At 40.2% G+C, this 25,185-nt stretch overlaps 1 protein-coding gene across 5 annotated transcripts in view; it reads right to left on the bottom strand.

Annotated features, from left to right (window-relative positions):
* Window positions 1–25,185, bottom strand: part of auts2a (activator of transcription and developmental regulator AUTS2 a) — a 495,511-nt gene that overhangs the window by 136,458 nt on the left and 333,868 nt on the right. For all 5 annotated transcript variants that reach the window (XM_088321276.1, XM_088321280.1, XM_088321278.1 and 2 more), the window contains exon 5: window positions 23,153–23,182. In XM_088321276.1, the coding sequence (XP_088177402.1) occupies window positions 23,153–23,182 (30 nt within the window). The remainder of the gene's footprint in view (window positions 1–23,152; window positions 23,183–25,185) is intronic.

Here is a 25,185-nt window from a genome sequence, read left to right as displayed (position 1 = left end):
GCCGACATATGCTGCCGCCTTTCTCGTCGTCTTTCTCGATGTGCGATGGCATTCTCCCATAAGAGAAGCGTAGAAAATGCACCGAATGAGATGGATCATCCTCGCAGGGAAAGATGGAAGCATAGTGATTGCGTCTCATCCCTCTTTAAGCTGGCCTGTGTCGTGTCATGCTTGTGTGAACCGAAGATTCGTTGTAGCGCGGAACATTTCATGATCATACATTAAAGGGACGTCAAACATTTGGCAACATTGATACAAACAATGGTTATTTTCAATGTCAGTTTCTAAAGCCCAGCACACACCTAGTACTAACGCCTTTGGGACTTTGACATTAACTCCTTTGGCTGCAGAACACCAACGGCGCCGTGCCACAGCACAACAGAAGCCGTTTTAACCAGTGCCATTTTCAGGTTTACTCTGATTTTTTCACATCATGTTTGTCGGATCATGTGACCATTGAAGATGGAGACTACCAGAGTCATGATGAAAATAATCACATATTTACTACTATGCCAAGGAAAACGTGAATGAGGGTTGTGAACTGTAAAATATGAGCCCTACATTTGTAGACGGGGGCAACCATAATGTGGGGAATAGTGCCGGATTGCAACCTAAACATGTTTTTTAGTGCTGTTATCATTGGTGGTTTCTGCGGTGATGCACCTAATTGCATTTGATTTTCATTGTTCCCCGAGGATTAAAGACAACTGATTTGTGTTGAAAAAGTTGAAATACAGTGAGTTTGTCGTGAATATTGTAAGTACAGTCAAATCCCCCATTTTGCTCCTGTTGTGTATTTTATGAATCATGTTCGCACGCACATGGACTAATTTTTCCCCTAGAAGGGCATCATAAATGTTTCCAATTGTCATCATGGTGATTTGGATTTAGAGCCGATGTGTTTTCCCTGGTGTACCGCACACTTGAGGAATTGGCCTAATACTTTTCTCCAAAAAGAGACACGTGTACAGCCCTTTCTCAAGGTTTCTCATTATCTACAGCAATAAAAACAATTATATATACAGGCATATGTTTGTTTGTTTGTCTGTGTGTCTGTTCACACAAGAAAAGGGGGATGGAGTTTAGATATGACCACCATCTTTCACAGAGTCAGGCAGGTTACCCTAGATGTGAAAAATGCCCCAAAAATCGGATTCAGCATTGTTTTACCAGAAATACATGTTACTCTACCAGGCCAGTAAATGGAATAGTTTACCTGCCACCATTACAGTACGTTGTGCTTTTGAGTTGTGTTTTTCGCTGCGTGTCTCACAGTTGGTATATCATCCGGCTTGCTCCCTTACTGCAGTTTCCTCATGTTGAGGTTTTTGAGTTTTTCCTTGCCTTCATGTAGGTTTTAGATCAGGGGATGGTGTAATAATAGTCTGTGGTTTGCAATAATCTGTGGTCTCTACAGCCCTTTGAGACTCTTTGTGATTAAGGGCTATTCGTTAATTTCCGGCTTGGTTTGTGTTTGTTGCAGTATCCACTTTTCGTTTTTAGTTCCCAGTTAACCTGGCTGCTTCCTGGATGTTTTCGTTGGCCAGCCTACCGTTTTTACGTCGATTGATCCCTGTTAGCCCTCTTAAGCAGCCGGCTAGCCTGTTATGTCCATTGGTTTATTCCAGGCTGGGTTAGCCTTCGTAGCTCTTTGTGTGTTATTTTTGGCAGTTAGCCCAATTTTGGCTGACCAACCTTGGTTGTACTATCACTGCACCCACAGACAACACAATTCCTAGGCATTCTCCGCACTAATTACCAAAACAATCGTAAAATCTTTCACTAATTAACACGTAGACCAATGTGGTGACTGGTTTGCAAGGGTGCCAGTGTAACTCTTATGATGTCACAGCTCAGGAAATCAAAGGTGAGACAGGCTGTCTCCAAATTGCAATATCTCGAAAAATAATTCAAATATACGAAAGTAATATAGAACAATTTCATGCATGAAATCATGTACTATGATCTAACATTTTGCATGTTTTAGAATTATTAGCATTCCTTTAAGAGATAAGAATGCATGAACCGTGAACCAAACACAAACCAACGTCTTGAAAAAAGAGCACAGATTACATTACGGTTATATATATCTTTGTTTTAGTCTATCGAGGTGTTCTGTAGGGCACTATTTTTCAACTGGTGTGGCGAAACCCAAAAGTGGGTGTTATTTTTTATTTTCAGTTGTACGACCCAATACAGCGACATCTAATGCTCAAATGTTACACATTCAATTTTATATTTTAAATCCTTGGAACCTCAAATCTTGAAATCACAATAAAACTTCAGTGATATTGAGAGCATCTTTCATGTCAGGATAAAAATATTGTCCTGTCACTTAAGATGAAAAATGTTTTCTGCTGGATTTTGTGTGACCTTTTTTACAGCTTCACCATGACACAGATGCAAAATAATTATGCAAAACATGTAAAACATGATGTGTTGCAGGAGCACAGCACGTATGCCAGGTGGCGTCTGACAAATAAATAATGGAACTACGGCTGCAGAATGTCACCGGGTATTTGGTTACCAATTATCTTTCTCTTGTGAGCATGAGCGGCCTTGTGCACTGTTTACCGTTAACAGGGGTAATTGAATAATAATGCCCTTTGTACACCTGTTGTGGGTTCAGAGGTGATGGGTGTTGATTGGCTGTGCTTTGCAATTTCCATACGGATTGTCTATTCTCGCTTCTTAAGTAAAAAAAATAGGTGAGGCATTCTCTTTGCAGTAGATATTAAAATAATGTGGACTAACCTGTGCAGAGGGTTAAGCAGCTAATGTCCTCAGTGCTGCCCAGTGTGCACATGAATAATGCAGATCAGGTCCCTAAACAAGCTCACAAATGAATCCATAAATCAAGCAGGTCAAAGCAATCTTATTAGACCTCACCAGCCACACACAGATGCAAGCACATGCACGTACTGTCCACACCTGTGTCTTATTTATAATAGCTGTAGGGACGGCCGGGGGTTTTGGTATTCTCTTGAGGGCTTTGGATGGGCAATTTCTGTTAAAATCCTAGATGAAGATGACTTAGTCCAGGGGTTGGCAATCGAAAAAAAGAAAAAACAAACTAATGTTTGGAGCCGTCCCCAAAATTAGAAGCTTTATATAAGCCTTAAAATGCTGTCCTTTGACACAGATTCTGTTAATAACTTTTATGGACAGAATTTCCAGGCGCAGCCGTGGCGTTAAAGGGGTCCGGTTCAGGGGCCTCAGCATTGCATCTTTGCTTTGTGGTGCTGTTGGCTTCCCCAATCCGTGATCTTCAGCTCTGACTGGAGTGGTTTGCAGCCGAGTGTAAGTTGGTCAGTCTGAAGATCAGCTTCTCAGAGTCCGAGACCATGGTTCTCGGTTGGAAAAGAGTGGCATGCTCTTTCCGGGTTGGGGATAAGCTCCGGCCCCAAGTAAAAGGAGTTCAAGTATCTCAGGGTCATGTTCATAAGCAGGGGTGTATCCATCCAATCATCATCTGCACTGCTTATCCTCACTAGGGTTGTGGGGGTGCTGGAGCTCATCCCAGCTTTCTTCAGACAGTGGGCAGGGGACACCCTAAATTGGTTGCGAGACAGTCGCAGGGCACACAGAGACATGCAATTCACTTGCTCATTATCACCTAGGGACAATTTGGACCGGCCAATTCACCTGACATGCATGTTTTTGGAATGTGGGTGGAAACCAGGGTGCCCGGAAGAAACATGCAAAACCCCCAATAATCATTTTATAATCAAATCTTACATCCATGAAGAATAATTTAATTGTGAGCCTCTGAAAAGACCCCCAGCTTTCAGGCTAAGGCACACTTCTTATGCCATGAATTTACTAGTCCTGCCCCCGTGATAATATTTTTTCTATCTTGTGGCAACAGGGCTAAAACGAGTTTGACACCCCTGTCTTAGATAAAGTGCTGCGTCAAAATTAACGTCAAATGTCGTACATATCATTAAGCTCACTCAAATCAGAAGCAAAACATATTTTCAAGCAACTTTTGATCGAGAACAGATACACTGACCCCATATCTAAATAAACAGTGATTTAGTTTGCAATTAAACAGTACTCGAAAAATGTTGCACAAAGCTAATTCAAACAGTAAGACGCAGTTTTGTGAAAACTTTATCATGGAATCTAAATTACATAACCTTACAATAACATCTCTAGGGCTTCTAATGCATGCATCATTACTCACTATAGGTGACACATACCATTTCGGCAGTATTACTACCTCTGAATTTCAGTTTGTTCTTGAAAATGAGACGAACATTTCTAGAAAGGTCATTGTGAATTAAGCCACTGTTTGAATGGACAGTATTCCTATGTAATCAAGTAAACCATTTCTGTTTTATTTGTCACAGTATTTCTGCTTCGAGCTCACAGAGTCATTTCCCTTCCTCCCAATTACAAATTAGTCCATTAGTGTGTCTGCAGTGAGCCCAGTGCTGTCTCCTAGTAATGGCTTGTGAGATTTCCATCATAATCATAATGACTCCCAGAGTAGCCATGAGTGCAGATGGAAGGTTGCTTATAGGTAATGAGCTAGCTCACTACCCAAAGGGCACATCTTTGCTTTGTCGTTTTCAACTTTTGCTAGCAGTGGTATGCTATTTTAGGTCCTGGTGCTTCCATTAGAGATAATAGCAAAGCAGAATGTAAGAATTCTTGGCAGAAAAATAAATAAAAAAAACAGTTGTCTGGGTAGCAAACCCATCCATCCATCCATTTTCTGCACTGCTTATCGTCACCAGGGTCACAAGGGTGCTCATTCTCTCCCAGGGACAATTTGGAGCAATCAATTAGCCTGACATGCATGTTTTGGAAAGTAGGAGGAAACCCAAGCGGGCGTGGGGAGAATATGCAAACTCTGAACGGGGAGGCTGCGGTAGCTGGAATTGAAACCTGGACCTCCGCACAGTTGGGCTGCGTGCTTACTATATCCAGCTGCCAGGCCACCCCAGAAAACCCAAACATCAATATTATCGATACTGAGCAAGTACTTGGATCCAATCAATAGAGTTTTTATTTGATTCAATGATCATATCCAAACAAAAAGTAAAAGTATCGGATCAGTATACAGCGACACTATCCTATGTTATTTGGATTGGATCGATACAAAAAATACCAGTATCGCTCAAACCTAGTGTATAATGTGCACCTCCAATTTTTGATTAAAAACCAGTTTAACATTTTCTAAATTCTTGTATAATAATAATATAATACTATACTATTAACACAATAGCAAAATATAATTTACAATCTTTATTTAAACACCTTCAAAGTCCAATTAACCAGCAGATACACCAAACAATTGTTTCCTTGGTCGTGTTTTTTTTTGGTAGTATTTAAAACTTTCAGGATGTATTCCTGTTTTGTCCATTCTCTAACATAAGTCTCTGGTACAGTGAATTTGTGTCTCGATTCCCGTGAATTTCCGCAAGATCGGCAACTTGAAAGAGACATAACATTAAACTTTAATCATTATAACTTTAAATATTGGCAAAACAGCAATGCTTAACTCACATTTCTTGTAAGGTAGGCGAGAAAAGACATGAAGAGACACCTCGCCTCTGTGCACTTGCAATCGAGAATCACCGTAATTTTTGTACAGTGTCGTCACAAGTGATTTAGGTATTGTTACTAAAAACATACCATAGGTGTCTTGTGAGTGGAGGGATGTGGTCGAATTAGATGTTTTGCGATTATAGTCACCGTTATTTTCGACTGATCAATCATTGTGCACGTACGGTAACATACAACCATAAAACCTCATGTATAACTTTGACCTCTTTTATTAACTGAAAATATGCGTTATACACAAATAAATACAGTAAGAAAAGGCCGTCACTAGACAGCCGTCAACAAATGCCATCTGCACATTAATTTGCATGCTGACATTCTACCATGGTCTCCTTCCCGTGGCTGTGTTGCTTTGCCAGGCAGAAATATCATGTCCACCAGCGCCATTGTGACTCACCTCTAGTTGCCATTCCAAACACTCCGCATTCCTCTTTCTGTCTTGGCAGTTTTTGCAGGCAGCCCATCTGCAGCTACTGCCAATTATTCTCCCCTCAAGGCCAGAGTCGCGCCATTAGTGAGCTGACTGCCTGTGTGCCACAAGGCAAAATAGGCCTTGGTGGGATTGGCTGATATTAACATTTGAGCTGTCTGTTTAATTGATCACAGGCGTGTTATGACATTTTGTCAAGGTTCTGAATCGTCTCTGGATTTTATTTTGTCTTTTGAAATCAAAATTGAAATCCATGACAGAGGGAAGATGTAATTATTCAATGACCGATGTAAAATATCATTTGGAGAAGGTCTACAAGATCATCTATGAATCCTATAGTATTGCCCATATTATTATCACCCCCAAGAAAAGCAAGGGGGGTAAAAATGTTCACGTTCGGTTTGTGTGCATGTTTGTTTGTTTATTTTTCGACGCAAGAAAATAATTTAGAAATGACTACCATCTTTAGCAGAATGTCAGGGAGGTTACCCTAGATGTGAAAAATACCCAAATAAACTGACTCAGCACTTTTATTTTTTTCCCCCAGAAAAAAAATCCTTTCTACCAGGCCTTAATGACATTGAATGACAACAAAATCTTTCACAGTCAGCCAGGTAGGTTACGCAATATTTGAAAACTTCCACAAAAAGCTGTCTTGGCACTTTTGGTTTTGCTGATTTGGCAGCTTTCCCAAAAAGACATTACGCTCTTCCAGGTCTGAACAAGTTTGGCCAGGATCACAATCTTTCACAAGCAGTTGGGTAGGTCACCCTAGAGGTGAAAATGCCTCACAAAATACTGACTCAGCTCTTCTACTTTTGCCTACTGAGTATTTTTTTAAGAGTTATATATATATATATATATATTATAAAGACAGTTAAAAGGGTTGACCTGTATGTGAAAAAATGCCCCCAAAAAATCAACTTATCACTTTTGGTTTTGCTGACTTTACATATTATTCAAGAAAGACATTCCACTCTCCTAGGCCAAAATGACATTGAAATTCAACACCATATTTTTCAGGCAATCGGGTAGATTACCCCAGATGTGAAAGCTGCCCAAAAAGCTGACCAAGCAACTTTGACAGAAATATATTCTACCCTACCAGACAAAAGCTTGGCCAGGATCACAATCCTTCTTACAAGCAATCAAGCACTGTCACTGTAGAGGAGAAAAAGCGAGAAAAATGTGACCCAACCCTATTTCTACCCATTCTCGTTTATTTTCTGCATTTGCAGGCCTGGTTCAGCACAGCTGCTACATGCATTGATAACTAGAATTAGCAAATAGCATGAGCTAGCAATGCCACTGAAGCAGCTGCTAGCATCAACAGTTAGCGTTGCCGAATTGGATGCTGATTGATGAAAAACAGTAAGTTGACCAAAATGGCTTAAGAATAGAAAAAGAAACAAAAACAAAATGCAACTTGAAATACATTCTTTATTTATTTAAAAAAATGAACGATATATGAACCCTAAATGTCCTCGTCAGACCCGCCAATCACAATTTTTAAACAACACATTTGAGTTTCCAGTCTACAAAATCTATAGCGGTCCTAATCATGATTTTTTGGTGATAGCTTAAACTACCTGGCCTGCTGCTGCATCTTGCATCTTGAGATGGCCAAATCTACACGCGCACCCTTACCAGAAGCTACACATGACAAAGGTAAACAAAGTGCACTGCAGTGTGAGTTTTTTTTTCTTCAACAAACAAAAAGACAGCAACAGGCTGCAACCAAAAATGTAAACATGTTACTGTTCCTGAACAAAAACATGTGAATTAATTTTCACTATAGCATCAGAGCCAAAATGGCTTGTTTGTTACGTTGCCGATTTTTTGGTTTGACTCTCTTGACTTTTGCTTTGTAACATATGTAGTAGAATTATTTTAATTATTTTACTGTTAACATTTTTGGGATTATACTGTTTTGTATTGCTTTTTACCTTTATTTACAAAACATTGTGCAATGCGAAGTATCGTTGACATGTTGACATTAGTATATTTGTATTTTCGTTACATTTCTGCCTTTTAGTATCTCGGCTTTTGTTCTGTAACAGTTTGAATACAAAATTCCTATTCATTTTTTGAGTGTTAAATTTGGAATTGTAGTTATTTAACTAAAAATGAAATATTTTAGTGCCTAAAATATGCTGTTTTTTCGTAAATATAAAAAAACTCAAGGGGGAGGGGTTCACTTATTCGATGATAATGATATTTCCAAGCAAAAAGTATTGGCATCGGATTAGTATTGGCCGATACTACACCGTATTTACTTATATCGGATTGATACCGAATTTCCTGGTATTGCCCACCCCTAACAATATTGTCCAAAAGGGGTCAACAGTTTCTTTATATTAAATGTGACCCTCTCCCAGGAGGTCTGCAATTGGCCATGGCTTTAATTTTAAAGCATTCAGAGGAAGGCAGGAGGATGTTTGATTTATCCCTTATTACATCGATTTCTAAGAATGTGCCAGGCAGCCTTATGAATTCATTTATCTCTATAAGCTTCCTCACTTCCACTTAGGCTCTATGTAATCTGTGTGAGCCCTCTTATCACTTCATTTGTGCAAGCAAACCATCAATTCCTGCCCGGCATCTGAGCCAGGGGAATTAGGGCGGAGCGGCTGGAATCTGTTTGTACCAAATGACGGTGACAGCCGACTGATTACACCAGAAAAGGCAATTCAGTAGATCGCATGGGTAGCCTCTATTTACACTATTAGCAAGCAATATTTAAATGGCAGTGGTTTTATTGGATTCCTTTTTTATTATAGCTCACCATCATGTTAAAATATCCTCCTCATGAGTCATTGATGTATTGCGACTATGAAAGGGGACACTTAAAAGCCTTTTGCCGGTGCCTGGCTCCACACAGCAGTCTCATAAAGGCAGACAATGGCCGGTCTTAATAAGAAACAGAATGGATCCCTTGAGTGCAAAGGACCCATCGAGCTGGGGAATTTCATTTAATTTCCCTGGGGCCGTCTATGTCTTGTACACATAATTAGAGCCCAACACGCAATGCTCCCAGTGTTTTGTCAATAATTCCCCAGGGAGCAATCAGGACAGGGGTTGGACATGCCTCTGTGACCTGGGCTTCTTGCAACAAGCTCAGCCACCTAATTACAGCGCCTTTAACAAGCAGTGCACGCTGGTGGCACTTGCAAGGCGAACAATGTTTGATGGGTTAGGTAGGGGGCGGCGGACTGCAGACCCTCCTCGGAGCCCCTGATGTCATTAGAGTTGTTTGCGGTTGCCGCCATGAACGCTGGGATATCATTGTCTTTCAAACAGGCATTTGTCTTGCTTTGAAGAAGCAAATAGAGTACTATTGCGGTGAAAGTAAAATTACATTTTACAACAAAAACAGGAAATATCCATTACCATTTGACATTTTTGTTTTTACTGTTTGGTTTGAATAGCCACTCAGATCCTGAATATGCAACATTTTATCAACTCGCGTGACTTTGATAATATGACTAATACTTTGGTTTTAGGCAGCACGGCGGGGCAGTGGTTAGCGCATGTGCGGCATAGTTCATGTCTTGGGAACCTCCTGCGTGGGTTCAAATCCAGCTCCAGACTTCCTGTGCGGAGTTTGTATGTTCTCCCCGTGCTTGCGTGGGTTTCCTCCGGGAACTCCGGTTCCCCTCCACATTCCAAAAACATGCATTTCAGGTGAATTGACCATCCAAATTGTCCCTAGGTGTGAATGAGCGAGTGAGTTGTCTGTCCCCGTGTGCCCTGCGATTGGCTGGCAACCAGTTCAGGGTGTCCCCTGCCCACTGCCCGATGATTGCTGGGATGGGCTCCAGCAACCCCGCGACCCTACTGAGGATAAGCGGTGTGGCTAATGAGATGAGATGAGACTTTGGTTTTCTATGATCTTGAACTGCCAAAATATGAGATTACGCCAAGGATGTCTGAGCAACCGTAAAAACAGTTCTCTACATTAAACCAAGTTCGCAGGACTTTTCAATATGGTCGACTTTCATGGGTTAGTATTGCGTTTTAACTGTAAAAGCTTAAAGTAGATCAATGATGTTGGTTATGCCCCCACAATGTAATTTTCTAAGACACCTAGTGGTGGAAAATTGTTTTGCAAATGTTTATCCTTCCTAAGCAGAGCGTGTTGGTAATGTTTTCGTTTGTCATCCAAGTATTATTTTGTTTTTGTGTGTCTGTCCTTCAAGGAAAAGGGGGAATAAGTTTAGATATGACCACCATTTTTTACAGGCAGTCAGGAAGGTTAGTTACCCTGGATGTGAAAAAGGACAAAAAACCTGCCGCAGCTCTTTTGGTTCTGTTGACTAAGCATATTTTCCCGGTAAGAAAATCCACACTCCTAGGAAGAACGACATGGAAAATCAAAACTATTTTTTACAGGAAGTTAGATAGGTTATCTTAGATGGGAAAAATGCTCCCAAAAGCTGACTAAGCACTGTTGCTTTTGTTGTCTCCCAGCCCAGAACATCAACTCCACCTTTCACAGGCAGTCAGGTAGGTTACCCTAGATGTAGAAAAATGCTAAAAAAAAGAAGACTCATCATTTTAGTTTTGCTGATTTTGCAGCTTTCCTAGGAAGACAGACCAAACCCTCTGGTCCTGCAAAGAATACAATCTCAAAGAAGCGAATGTAAGGCTTAAAAATAAGTCAGTTAAACAGTGTATGGTGTGGATAAATCTCTGTTTTAAATTATTTCGAAGTGCTATTTTCATGTCGAATAACATACACTTTTTATTTGGATATTTTTAAACCATTGACTAACGTTTGACGATCATTTTGACCTTTAAAACCGTTTGGCGCTCAACGGTGAAGATGCTTTAGATCACCTGTCAAGTCAAGGCCTGCGGGCCACATCCGGCATCTAAGAAGATTTTCTTCAGGGCCTTAGATGACCTTGATCTTAGGCCAATTAAGAAATACATTATTTATCGACTGTATTATTATAGTTTAATGAATGATTAAAAAAATGCTACTATTTTTGAGTTTGCATAAATGTAGGCTACTTATGGTTGATCTGAATAATGCCGGCTACTTTCATTTAACATTCATGTATTGGGAATTCTTATATCAAGAAAATGAAATACTGCTGACAGAGCCATGATAAAATATTTGGTTATTTAGCTGATGGAATTGGAATATATGAGTTAGCTGTTCAGTAGGTTGAATTAGTTTCACTAGACTATGTGTGTCATTTAAAATGTATTTATCATTCCATCAGTACGGTCCTCGGCTTGTTTTTGTCTGGCGCTCGGTCCATTTGACTTTGACATCCCAGCTTTAGACGAAGAGCTAGATTTAAGAGAAACCTAAGAGTCTGTTAATCATTTTTAGATCATTTTTCAATTCCACTGCGGGCGTCAACACCCTCGCCACGTTAGTGTATCAGGCAAAATTAATGTCGAGAGTATATCTTTCAAGCAGAAGATAGAAAAAATGTTGCTGTTTTGAGATAAAGTGTTTTTCTGAGTGCCCTAAGATTGCTTGGTAAAGTGTGGGCAGGCAGTCAAAAGGCCAGCAAAAAAAAGGGGAAAAGGGGCAGTGAAAGTTGCTGGGTGAGCAGATGGGCAGGTGAGCCGAGGCCTTGTCTGACATTCGCCGGACTCAGCTTTAACCTTGGGGTGTCTGAAAACTGAGCGTAAGAGTCAAAACAGATAAAAGCTGCAAAGGGTTCACTAAATAACAGCAGAACCCCCCCCCCCCCCCTCTCCTATTGGCCAACTGTTCCCAAATACACAAGTTTAGACTTGTTCTCTAACGCCATCCATTATTGAAGGCCAGTAACTGGCAGGACTGGCTCATAAATAGAATGAAGAGGCCAGACCACCTGAGCAAAAAAGGTTTTGCTTTCTGACAACATGCACTGGACGACTTCCTGAGCTTGCTAACCCAAGGGTTTCCAACTTTGGTTTGGCCTTGAAACTAGGGTTTGTACGCATTCATAGGGTTTTCAACTTGGGTTTAGCCCTGAAACTACAGTTTGAAAGAGTTTCCAGGGTTTCCAGCTGGTGTTTCCAACTAGTGTTTGACCCTAAATTTAGGGTTTTAAAGCGTTTCTTGGGTTACTGGCCAGGATTTCGGACTAGGATTTGAAATATGAAAACCTTACTTGGTTCCACAGGTTTCTATGGACGTTTTCTATCATTTGTTTTATTATGTTGCTATTTTAAGGCAGTTTAATGAGGTCAGCTTTTATGCGAGTATATACGGTCGATTGCAACTTGCTAGTTGCTTTAAGAGTAACGCGCTGCTTTTTGGTTTCAGTGATCTGGAGAGGGATGGGCCAAGTCACACCACAGGAAGCGGTGTCCCTGTGACCCAGGTGGTTAAGGGATCCCTGAGCTGTAAGACTCTGTGGTTACTGAATTCCTTTTTAAATAATTCAACGAGTAACTGTAACTACTGTTTTTTCTGTAATGCTACCAACACTCATTGCAAAATGTAAAATAAGGCAATTAGGCAGTAAGTACATTTAATTACTAAAAACATTGCTGATGATTTTAATTACTTCAGGGTACCATTAAGATACTTGATGGGGTTTTGGGCTTCTCGAACAACAAAATACCTGCTGAAAGGGGTTGGACACGTATATTTTCCAATACTGGGGTTTGATTTTAGTGCACATTGAAACAATAAAGTGATGGCTTGCAACCACAAACTGTTCCCAAATGTGCAATATGTGTCGTTTCATGAGTCAAAAAGTAACAGACCACATAGTTGCAAACACATTTTAGGAATTGAATACAATTGTTGGGGCTGAATTGTTGCAACACATAAAAGTAATAGACACATGACATGGCAGATAATTCAAATAAAATGGCAATATTCAGGCATGCTCCTCTGATGTTTTTAAAATAAAATACAAAATGGTTGAAGTACATTTTAATTGCAGGCTGGAAGACAATGACAGGCTTTATTTCGCAAGCTCTAAAGTGGCGTTTTCCTGTTTTTTTTAGTTGGTTTCAGTCTTGTAAAACAGTAAATAGCAATGGCAAAAAAACCCCACACTCTTCTGGTTAACATGTTAATTGTTTGTCGCTAAAATAAAACGAAAAAGAAGTGCAAAACACCAACTTTCGAATGCTCATTGCAAATCCTCTCTTGTTAATGCTTTGGCGTATTGTGATGGTAATGTTTGGTACAGAATGTCGTACTCTTGTTTTAATTTTTGTTCGTATGTCTTAGTTTAGATTGTATCTGTGTAGTTAGCAAGCTGGTTTGACTTTTTTGTCCTTTGTTTTTAGTTTTACGGATACTTTAGAAGGGTAATGGTGAGGCCAATGTCCAAATAAATAGCTAACTGTCACTAACTGTCTAGCTGGGGGGAAAGGGGATACTTCGGCGTGAGGACTGCACAGTAACCATTAATGAATGAATACATGCATTCTAGAGGTGAAACGCAGGGGTGGTGGAGCCCATCCCAGCTGTCCTCGGGCAGTGGGCAGGCGACACCTTGAACTAGTTGCCCGCCAGTCGCAGGTCACACAGAGACAGACAATTCACTTGCTCATTCACACCTAGGGACAATTTGGACCGGCCAATTAACCTGACATGCATGTTTTTGGAATGTGGGAGGAAACCGGAGTGCCCGGAGGAAACCCACGCGAGCACGGGGAGAACATGCAAACTCCACACAGGACGGTTCAATCTCATGACCTCAGAACTGTGCCGCGGACGCGCTAACCACTCATCCCCCGTGCTGCCTATGTCATAATATTATTTTATGTAATAAATTATATGTAGTATATCATTCAAATTTAGATGTATTTATTCGTCTTTTTATGCAACCCTAGCTCCATACTGTTGTTTTAATTCCATGTGCTTTATAGTCCAGTGTGACTTATATATGAAAAACACATCACAAGCCCATTTTTGTGGCATGCACTTTATAATCCAGTGCACATTATATTGCGGGAAATAGGGTATATACAGTACATAGTCAATGTCTGATTGAGGCACTACATTTGATGTCAGTATTTAGGGGAATAACTGAAATGCTTTTTAAATAAAGTAACGAGTCAAAATCAAATTGCTTTTTGTTTACACTGGCTGGAAATGGACATCCCATAAGAGGACTTTGCTGGCATCAGCAGGTAGGGGTGGGCGATACTGATACTTTTGCTTGAAATTCTTGAAAATGATTGAATTTTAATGTTGTTATTTCTCCGGTGGCTATACTTTGTTATTGCATGTATTCTTTTCTCGTAATTACTGTAACTCATGATTAACTGCAGCTTGCATTAGTTTGTACAGCATTGTCCTATAAAGCATCATTGCACCATGCGGGTCACACCCAAGAGGACAGGTACATGCTACACCTAAACAGGGCATTATGAAATGTGTATTAGTGCAAGGATTACGTAACAATAATGCATATTGGTCATGGGCCATGAAAAAAATTAACGTACCGTTTCCCAGTGGTAAACTGTAATCTGAGAACTTCCTGCATATGATAATGTAAGATACATATAATTCTCATTTCTACCTAACATCTATTTGAGATTTCGAAAACAAATATGTTCGCAATTTCCTCCAAATCTAATAATCATATGTCAAGTCAAGTCATGTTTATTTGTATAGACCTTAATCACAGAGTCTCAAAGGGCTGTACAGACCAAATATTATTGAAAACCACAGACTATGATTACACCATCCCCTGATCTAAAACCTACATGAGGGCAAGGAAAAACTCAAAAACCTCAACATGAGGAAAATTAAGAAACCTTGAGAAGGGACTGTACATGAGGTAATATCCCTTCCAGGATGATCAGGCTGCAATGGATGTTGTAATAACAATTAATACACAGATATCATCAACAGGAAATATTGCTCATTCATCAGCTATAGAATAGAAATGTGTTTGGAATATGTCCTGATAATGCACACGCAGTATTAAAATCACATATGTATCAAGCAGCTATATTCGTAGCTCTGCAAAGTACATGGTATGGACTGTTCTGGTCTGTTTTGAAAGGTAACACTCTGAAGTTGTATCCTGAAATAATAAATAATCTCTACAAGTGCTACTAAAATTGAGTGATATGAGTTGGAACACACACAAATAGAAAGTTTTTGTTCTTGACTGATTTTTTTTTTTTTGCAATCAAATGCCTGCAAAAAAGTGTAGCATGGGCATCTTAGCTGGAAAACAGGTGAAACAACAGCTTAAAGTCTTATCTCGCACCGTGTCAAATTTGATTACAATCTGAAAAACTAAACATTGTCTTTTACACATTTCTCTAATGGAGGGTCTAGGCTTTTCCAAAAGTGGACATTTAGAGACGACCATATTCGTGCATTATACTTTGGCTAATTTTTAAACATTGTGAAAGAGTTTTGAAAGTTTGACTTCTCTTTCTAAGCTAGCCAAACGTTGCAAGAATGTTTTTTTTTAACTGTTGGTATTAAGGTTTGTTTTAGGGTAATTTATTTACACAGTCGGATTCACTGGACTTTCCTGAATGTAACCACACCATATTTACAAGGAATCGTATCATGAACGGACTCCCAATAGACGGTATAAGTGAGCAATAGCGCTTTATAGTTTTCAGGTATCTTGTTTGAGACTGACCATGATGTGGTGAGTTTATTTTGAAATAGTCATCAAACCTTGAATCCAAAAAGTTTAAGCTTTCCATTGATATGTGGCATGACATATATCAGTGACTGGTGACATCGTGAGGACACGTCGGAACATTAAGGGGTTAAGAGCGAGTATAGATATTTTCAACCACACACCGCTGCCCGTTAATGCCATAGTCCGGCTCATCCCTTAACAACAGGATGACAATTTACACCGAAAAAACAATGGTGGCCATATGATAAAGGTTCTGTTTCTGAGTCAGGTCAGGAGACATATCCTGCTACAGGTTACCATGGGAATCAGTACTGTTTTATGTAGGGGAGCAAACCCCTACCCAAAAACCACTCTGGCGAGGAATGGGCCCCTGACAGGTTGTATGTGCCCAAGACACACCGCAGGAAGTGGTGCCCCTACGACACAAGTGGTTGGTGACCGTGAACTTGCTCAATATCAGTAATTTCAATAATATTAATATTATTGATATGGAACAAACAGGTAGCAACAGGTGTGTACACACACCTGGGAATGTGCCGGAGTCTCACGCAAGTGTTGCTGCCTGCTGGCCAGGTCATCCATCAGACGAGGTCTAGACGTCCAACATTTTCTCCCCTGTCGCAACTCGTCGGCTCTGTGCCAGCCTCCCAATCTCCACATTCATTTCTCATCTCAGGCGTCCTAATGAGCTCCGCCTGCTCGTCCACCTCCGAGACTCGACTGATTAACGGGCGGGAGGCGGCCATTTGTCAATGGCCGGGGTTGGCCTTTACACTGTCGACCTTGCTACCAAGGAAAAAAGTCAAGTTGAAAAATGAGATTGTTCTCAAGGTATTAAATATGGTAGGTAACGTAAGTCCCGGACTACAATGCGCTATTTTTTTAAAAACCTGTGGCTTTTAATATGGTGCGGTTTATTCTTTTCTTTTTCAAGGTGGTACTCAGGAAAATGGCGGACTGTCTTTTTTTTTTTTTTTTTACAACGCGTGTACTTTAAAACACAAGACACCAATGTGAATCCTGGAAACATTTATGGCACCCTTCTAAAGGAGAAATGTATACTTGGTTCATTACCGCAACAATCACCAAAGACAACAACCGAAAAGACACATCTGTGTTGCAATCCGGCACTATTCTCCACTGTATGATTGCCCTGGTGTTGTTGTCTAGAAATACAGGATTCACATTTTACACAGTGTTCAGGTCTGGTACTCCTCCTTCCACCCGAAGGCGCCAACCACATTTGGAGCTGGGCACAGGTGTGTCTAACCACCACAGAACTGTCCCTAATTATCCTGACCCTCTATAAGGACATTTTGGACGGCACACGTCGTCAGGTTTTTTTGCATTGTCACTGCCACGCCAGGTTATTTGTTTTTGTGTGCCTTGGTTTCTTCTTTGGGCATTTTGTCTGTAGTTTAGTGCCCATTTGTTAGTTTGCTACTTTGTTCCATAAATTTTCCATTTCAGGTTTTGGTCTTTGTTTCTGGTTTAGATTGTCAGGTATGATTTTGATTGGGCATTTCATTTTTTTGATCCCCCTTATTCGTGTGTTAGTTTGTTCCTGGTTTTGTTAATAAATACCATGCTTACTTTGCTGTTCAATTTGGATGTATAAATTGAGGACTCTATTTGTGGGTAAAATAGTCCATACGCTGTTAATATTGAATCAAGTACCTACTGTCAAATCTCTGGTTCTGCTCCTGTTACTCAAATAAATGTTTCCAGATATAACCACAGTGTTTTATAAAGGTATCGTAAGCTTAGGTTTTCCTTTTAGTATTTATCTAAGAATATATTAGAGGTATGGATTTTTGCTTATGGTCCACACCAGTTCTAAGCCAGCTGCTACGCCGGTCAGGCGGTGTTCCCCGGCAGATCGCCCCCAGTGGGCAGCACCGCTGGGGAGATCCGCAGGAAGGGCCGAATTTGCGTCATGCTTCCGCTGATATTATTGTGACCATCCGCAAGGGTTCATAAACCTGTTTCATAGCCAAAATCAACTATTTTTTCTATTTTTTCATTTCTCCAGTACCACTAAGAAGAAATCCAGTGTAAATTAAGTATTTTGCAGGTCCACAAATATATCTGCGATTTACAATGTGATTTTTAATCTCGCATGTGCATTTATTAAGACATGTTATTTTTAGATCTTGAATAATTTGCCAAAATATTTGTGGATCCAAACAACTAGTGTGTAAATATTTCTTCAAATCTTTCCCCATATAGGTGTTGGGTAAAATGACAGTATTATGTAGCTTATGTTTTCATTCGCAGGTAGTTTTTCCCATTAGAATTTACCATTTGAAAACACCTTTTTCATTTTTGCATGGCCCATAAGACACATAATTGTATGTAATCCCAGTGTAGGTGTAGCATGCGTCTGTCCTCTTGATGATGCTTCAAAGGACAATGACATAAGAACTAATGCCAGCTTCCGGTGATCTCGAGGGAAAATAAATACAATGGCAAGGCAAAAAGAGCAGTGTCTATGTCTCTTTTAAGCAGACTCTTGAAAAACATGGCAACAGTTTCAAAAATGTACAAGCACTTCACCCAAAATTCAAACAGTTTCATTCCTTGAAAACACTCACCCTTAACAACTTTAAAATTCAAAGATTTTCAAGGATTTCAAGCACCCGAACAAACCCTGTGAAAGAACTCTTTAAACAGCAGCTATTGTTTTCATTCGAAGGATGGTTTCATTGATATGGATCCTCAAAACCATTTTGAATGTGGTTGAGTTTTTATACCCTTTGCAGGCAGCCAGTAAATGATTACAGCTCTTCTTGTTCCTTCCTAGCGTGCAATTAAAACCAAGTGTGGGCTATAATAAGGCCGACTTACGACTCAACCTCAAAGCCTTGGCGGTAGAGGAGGGTGGTAAGGCTGGATGAGAAGCAACTCTTTCTTCCCGTGTCCAACCTGGTGAATCATTTCCTGAGTTGTGTTTATAAACGCGCCTCAAAGGGAGCAGGGATTTGCCACTTTTTGGATGGAGGGGGCTGTGTAGGTCTGTGACACCCACTAACCTTGGATGGGGCTACTGGGAGTCAGTGGGGTATCCATCACTGTGGCAGCTCTGAGACCCAAACCGGGGGTAAAGCCATAGAAGTCAGGGGGTGGGGGGTTGTACAAGGGGAAAAAAGCTAGTAAAAATTTAATGCACTCCACAGAGCGCTTGTGTCATACTTGGTTATGGAAAATAATTCCAGATGCCTGCAGTGCTAAAATGGAGCTATAATGTGCTCGCCTCCTAACCCGCCCTGACAGCCGTGATGTACGACCACCATTACCGGAAAATATCACTTCAACTAACCCGTGATCCGGCTCCGCTAAGGGTCACATTATCCATGAGGAACAAATTACACTCCCCTAAAGTAAATACAAATTTCCTGCACTGACTGAGTACAAAGCGCAGGATGGAGGGAGGGGAGGGGGAGTCGGTCAGGAACGTTACCTATGACAACGGCGAGGAGTGACAGGGATGATAAAGTACATGACAAATCACTGGCTGACAGGCTACTCTAGTGCAATCAGCTTCAGCCTCAACCTAGTGAGCACCCACTCAAGCCTGTAAACACGACTCTCCTCCCGCGCATGGGGGGGACATAATCTTTTAACGCTGACAAGTTGCTCTTTCCTTTTTATTACTCTTCTTCCCCGCCGCGGCGCATGGAGGGCGGTTGGATTGTAAACTGGTTTTATGTACAGTGCTGCCAAGTCATTGAGAAACACAACTCTTCAGCGAGTATTGCCGGAGGGCAAACGCAGCAAAACAATAAAGGAAGATAAATGGCAAATTGTATTTTACGTCAAGGACAAACAAGTTCTCACGGCGGCTTTAAAGCACCCACTTAGATGCCTCGCCCCAAATGACTACACACATTATGCTACATTACGCTGCCGTCTGGCTTGGCCATTAATATTAAAGCAAGCGTATTTCGCATAATAGCGCGGAGAGTTTTCGGATGTTGACAGATCACGTAAACACTTTACAGAATATTTTTTTTCTTCAAAACCTTGAGAGTAATTAAGACTTGAAAAATGCTGAATCGTAATTTTGAAAAGCGCCTGCGGGTATTCATTTCGAAATATTTAAAGAGTAGTTTCAAGATGCCACTTATGAGAAAACTCACTTTAATGTGGAGATAAGTTAAGAGTGACTTGATAAGTGCTACTCACAATTTTATGAAATTAGGTTCCAGACTTTGGAGCTAAATAATGACTCTTGGCTAAGTGTTTTATTGAAAAGAGGCATTTCAGTATGTGGAATGGCAAAAGGAGGCTTCTTTTCATAAAATGCATGTGAATGATGTTCCAGACGACGCATGAAAAGGAAAGGGAAGGAATTACGAGGATGATAGAATACTGTAGTAATGCGATGTTCAAAGGCGGGGTGCTTCGTTTGGAGTGTCCTTAAGACGTTGAAAGTAGAAAACTTTCTCTATTAAATGTTGGCCTGATGAATTTAAAGAGCTTTTAATTAATTTTTTTACACCGCGCCTATCTGCTTTTGACAGTCTGCGTGCGCAACTGTTATAGGCTGGGGTATGCTGTCAGTGAAACAGCCAAGCTGGGCAGGCGCACAGGTCAATCTGTCCACTAAAACAACCTACGAAGCACGGCAACAACTAGTTTAGTGGCTAGTTACACTAATAACTTCACTAAATAACTCTGAGAAGAGTCAGATCACCAGCAGGTGCACCGCGGATTGTTATCAGTTCCGGTAAGAGACTGAGAAAGCGAAAGCAATAGTAGCGCTGCAGGTCTGGCCTACTCAGTCACAAGAAACACCTGCCTAGCCTGTATTTCACCACTGCCGGATTAATTATCCATAAAACGAATAAACTGGGGCTACATTCGGGCCGGTTATATTTTAACCATAACGGAGACCTTGCTCAATCTGAGTATAAGCGTGAGAGCATACAGCTGGCAGCTGCTCTCTTAATCACTTTCTTTAACTGAAAGAAAAATCCTTACAATGACAATAAAGACCATTCATTCAACTGCAATTCTGTGTTCTGCGTCTTCTTTTTTGTAGATCTCTACTTGTTATTTTGTTACAGTTGAATACTCTTAGTTGGTAGGGACGTCATCTCGAGATAAGTTTGACCCCTTTTATAAAAGTGTGTCGCTACTTCGGGGATTTTTACGTTGTGTTTGGGATTCTGGTCCCCATTCACCGAGATAACCGAAGGATTATTGCATTGTATACTTTAGCAAGAGTGGGCAAAAATAACTTCGAGGAAGAAAAGAAGTCATTTTCTATCATTTACTTAACTACGTTAACATTAATTGCAAGGGGAAATAACATTAACAAAGACACAACAGTTACTTTTGTATAACACAATAATGAATCAAGATTATCTCAGGGGCCGAGGAAAACCTTTTCGGGAGCCAGATCTTGCCCCGAGGACTTGACTTTAAATATCTGCTTCAAAGCATGGCTGCTTCCTCATGATAGGTAACAAATCTGTCTTACAAACTGTTTTATCCACAACATCTTAACATTGAATGAAAAGTGACGTTTGTACTGTTTAAGGTAGGTTCAACTGATGTTTGACTGCTGTTGACATTTTTTCAAAACATTGTCTCATACATTGATAATCCAAACAGAGCGAATAATACAAGTACATATAATAAAACTGCTATGATATTTGACTATCTAAAAGTATATATATTGGTCTTTAAATACTCTCCTTTGCATAATGTCATTGTGGTAGTAGCGGTCTCACTGGCATGATTTGCAAAACACGCAAGACCAGGGGTGGGCAAACTACAGCCCGCAGGACACATGTAGCCCATCAAACTTTTACATCAGGTCTGCCAAACGAAAATGGTCAAAATGCAGTATTTAAAATAGTAAACAAAGTAGCACTTGTAAAAAAAATGTTTTTTGGGTGCCAACATTGTCCCTAATGGCCCTCTGTGTGGCTAAAACATAAATACTACACCAGAAAGAGCACAAAAAATACTTCTAAATTTCTACAACACAAAATAATAAATACTACCATTGATATACTACAGAAATACTACAGAAACACAACAAAAATACTTCCGAAATTATACTACAGAATTACTACAAAAATACTTCTAGATTAAAACTATTACAAAAATATTATTACAGAAATATGTCGACAGAAATACAAAATCAATTCTACTACAGGAATATTATGACAGAAATACTACAAATACAACTATAGCAATACGAGAAAAATCTGCAATGGAAACATTACAAAAATCCGAAAGAAATACTACAGAAATACCACAAAAATACTATGATGGAAATACTACAAAAATACTACTGCTGAAATAAAACAAATATACTACAAAAATATAAGTAAAACAGTAAAAGTACAAAACTAAATATCAAACTTAGTGCTTAAAAGAGGGACCTAATATTTTGTTTTACGTGATAATTTGAAAACTAATTTGATGAAACAAATCGATTTAAAAACAAATGCAAAGACATATAACATGTAGATGTCGGCATTTGTATATTTTTTTTATATGAAAGAAACCAGGATCGGCCCCATGGCCAAATCTTTTGACCCATTGGGGCCCACCACTCCAAATAGTTGCCCGTTAATAGAATTAAATGGGGACCTAGGTTTCCGGTTTTTAAAAACCCTCCCAAAAAACTAAAATAAATTGCACACACACACAAACACACACACACACACACACACACACACACACACACACACACACACACACACACACACACGTATGCACGCCTCACACGCAAAACTGCACAGACACTCACATTCTCAGATCCAAATGGTGTCTTATCAGAGCCTGGCAGTTCTAGCCGGCACGGCGGAGACCTGCTACACAGGCAGAACATGATTTCTCCAGGGGACAGTTTTTCCATTTCATGCTTTTGAAGAGTGAGTAAATAAGCCGCGTTTGGCGTCACCGGAATACATTTGACCCATTAAAACGATTGGGTTCTTTGACGAATCCTTCTCTACTGCAGGGTTGTAAAGCAGACGGCATCAGCCGGCCAATGCTAATCGCAGCAGGGGCAACGGGCGGAGAGTGGAAAGGACCTGACGGGGGAAGATAGCAGCCAAGGTGATGTGGACTGCCGGAGATGGAATTACTCCCTAACCATCAGGCAGAACATGAGGCATCCTCCGTACTAGGCGTCTATTACCGTAAATTCTTGATTCTGAGACACTAGTTTTTTTGCCACATTTGAAACACTGCGGCTTTATTATGACAGTTGTTCTTTTTTCCCCTGGCAGCACCTAGGAAAACAGCAGGTGTAACTTATATGTACTGGACTGAACCAAAATTATAAACAGCGTTGCTTCAGCGTCACATGGACCAAAATCGGAATAGAAATCATTCGATTTTAGAATGCCACAGTGGAATTTGCAATCGTTAAATATTATCTCCGAGCCATATGTACTCACGAAAAGAGCCATATCGTGTATGGCTTGCAAGCCATAGGTTCCTGACCCCTGAACTGGGTGTTTGATTTTAAATACATTAACTGTAAGGTCTAAATATTGACAAATGAAGAAGATGCAAAAGTGACTGAGAAAGAGCTTACCTTGTCATCCTGGTCAGTCTCTGTGTCACACTGAAACAGAAAGAACAATACATAATGTACTGGATGTTGTTTCATACTTAAAATATGTATTACACATCTAATATGTTTGATGACAAACTGACAATCAGAACTGTTTGTGAGCTTGACAGGTTTGATGAACACTTGAACATTTGTGTGGTAGGAGTGGGTGGATTTATCCAAAAATTTGATGTTATTGATAGTGCGCAAGTACCTGCATTGAATTGATATTTTTGTTTTTTTGATCGGTACTTCACCCGTCCACCAATTTCTTCCAACCGTCCTTTATTTATGTGTAGTTATTCCTTTGTTTACCCAGACCCCTCAATTTTATGCCTGTTTTTGTGACTGACAAGAACACTTTTTGCATCCCTCCCTACCTGGCCTGCAGCTGCGTCTTGTATGCCAGACAGAAGAAAGGAAAAAATCTGCACTCACCCTTGTCAGAAGCTAAATATGACTGAGCAAAAACGGGAAGCACAGCGCAGTGTGGCCTTTTTTTTAAACGACAGAAAAGGACAATGCCATGTCTCATTTGTGTGATAAAGTGGCCTGCTTCTGTGGCAAAAAATACATAAACACTTGAAAAAAATTGACCCTACAAAGCTGCAACCACAAATGTGAACACGTTACTGTTCCTGAACAACAACATGTAAATCCGTTGTCACTATCGGAACAGAGCCAAAAGGGCTTGTATGGAGAATTGTTGATCTTTTTATTTCTCTGTAAGCAGTTGCTGTAGTAGTTATTTTATTTTTGTATACTGTTAAATGTTTTTGGATTGTATTTTTCACACTATTTGTATTTTCTGACATAATTTTAAAAATATTGTGCAATTAAGGTAATAATTTACATGTTGGCATTGTTAGATTTGTGTTTTTAGTTATCTTGCTGCTTTTTTTACTCTGTTGGCTTTTGTTATGATACTATCTAATATTTGCATTTTTTTTTTACTGTTAACGTTTGAATTGTTATAATTAGATAAAAAAAATAATCATTTTTAGTGCCTAAAATCTTTATGCTGTGTTTATCATAATTATAAACTAACTCAAAGGCAAAGATTCATTGATATAATGATCATGTATTGATCGATCCAATATACTAACTTGAAACGGATCAATATTAAAATTCCCAGTATGGCCCACCCCTATCGTATGGTATTAATTGCGCTTCAACCTTGTGAACTTAGACAACAAATGTGATTTTATGTTGCTTGAGGCCAAGGATGATTGTGAGGAGGAGAAAGGCAACCTTGTCTTGTCAACGGAGAATGGAACAAGGTGGTAAGATTCCTTTTTTTTAAATCCCCCCCGACCCTCTCTTGCTTCCAATTTCAATTTCAAGGTCCACTTAATTCTTTATCAACTAATTAGTGTCATGCTGGGTGACTGGCAGCCTCAAAGTTGTGCATATGGCTGAGGTGCAGAGAAGCACTCAAGTCGGTAATGAAGAAGGCACTGGGGGGGAATATAGGCAGAGGTTGGCATCATATATGTGTGCCTGTGTGTGGGAGAGGGGAGGGTGAAAACATTTGACAGGCTAGGGAGGAACCGAAATAGGGGTCTTTCTCTACTTTTTACCTTCAATTTGATATTTCTTGCTGATCTGGACGCTGCAGGGCTCGAAGGTAGGAGGCTTTTGCCATGTGCCTCTGGCAGGATGCTAAAAGGGGCCGTGTGAGCTCAGCAGGAGCGTAGCATCCAATTTACAGGCCTGTCCCACATGGCCACAGGGGCAGCCAGTGACACGCTGCCATGATGGTCAACTTCCGCAACTCATAAATTATGCAGAGGCAATAAACGCGGCGGGCAAACACTCCTCAGACGTTTCCTTGCTATTTATTTCTCCCTGGCCTGCTCTTCGCCCACTTCCTGCAACATTCCCTCATCCATCCCTTATACTGTATAACTTGAAAGCCAACACCAAGAGATAAAAGAATGTCAAGGGTCTATTTAGCAGCATTTGGACAAATTAATATGCAAAGAGCTTCCACTAGATTAGCAAGATTGGCATTT

Source organism: Urocampus carinirostris, chromosome 17 (assembly GCF_059441175.1).
Source record: "Urocampus carinirostris isolate Australia breed hairy pipefish chromosome 17, RoL_Ucar_1.0, whole genome shotgun sequence".
Classification (NCBI taxonomy): Eukaryota; Metazoa; Chordata; class Actinopteri; order Syngnathiformes; family Syngnathidae; genus Urocampus; species Urocampus carinirostris.
Note: the sequence above shows the minus strand (reverse complement) of the source record. Positions and strands in the feature narration are given on the sequence as shown.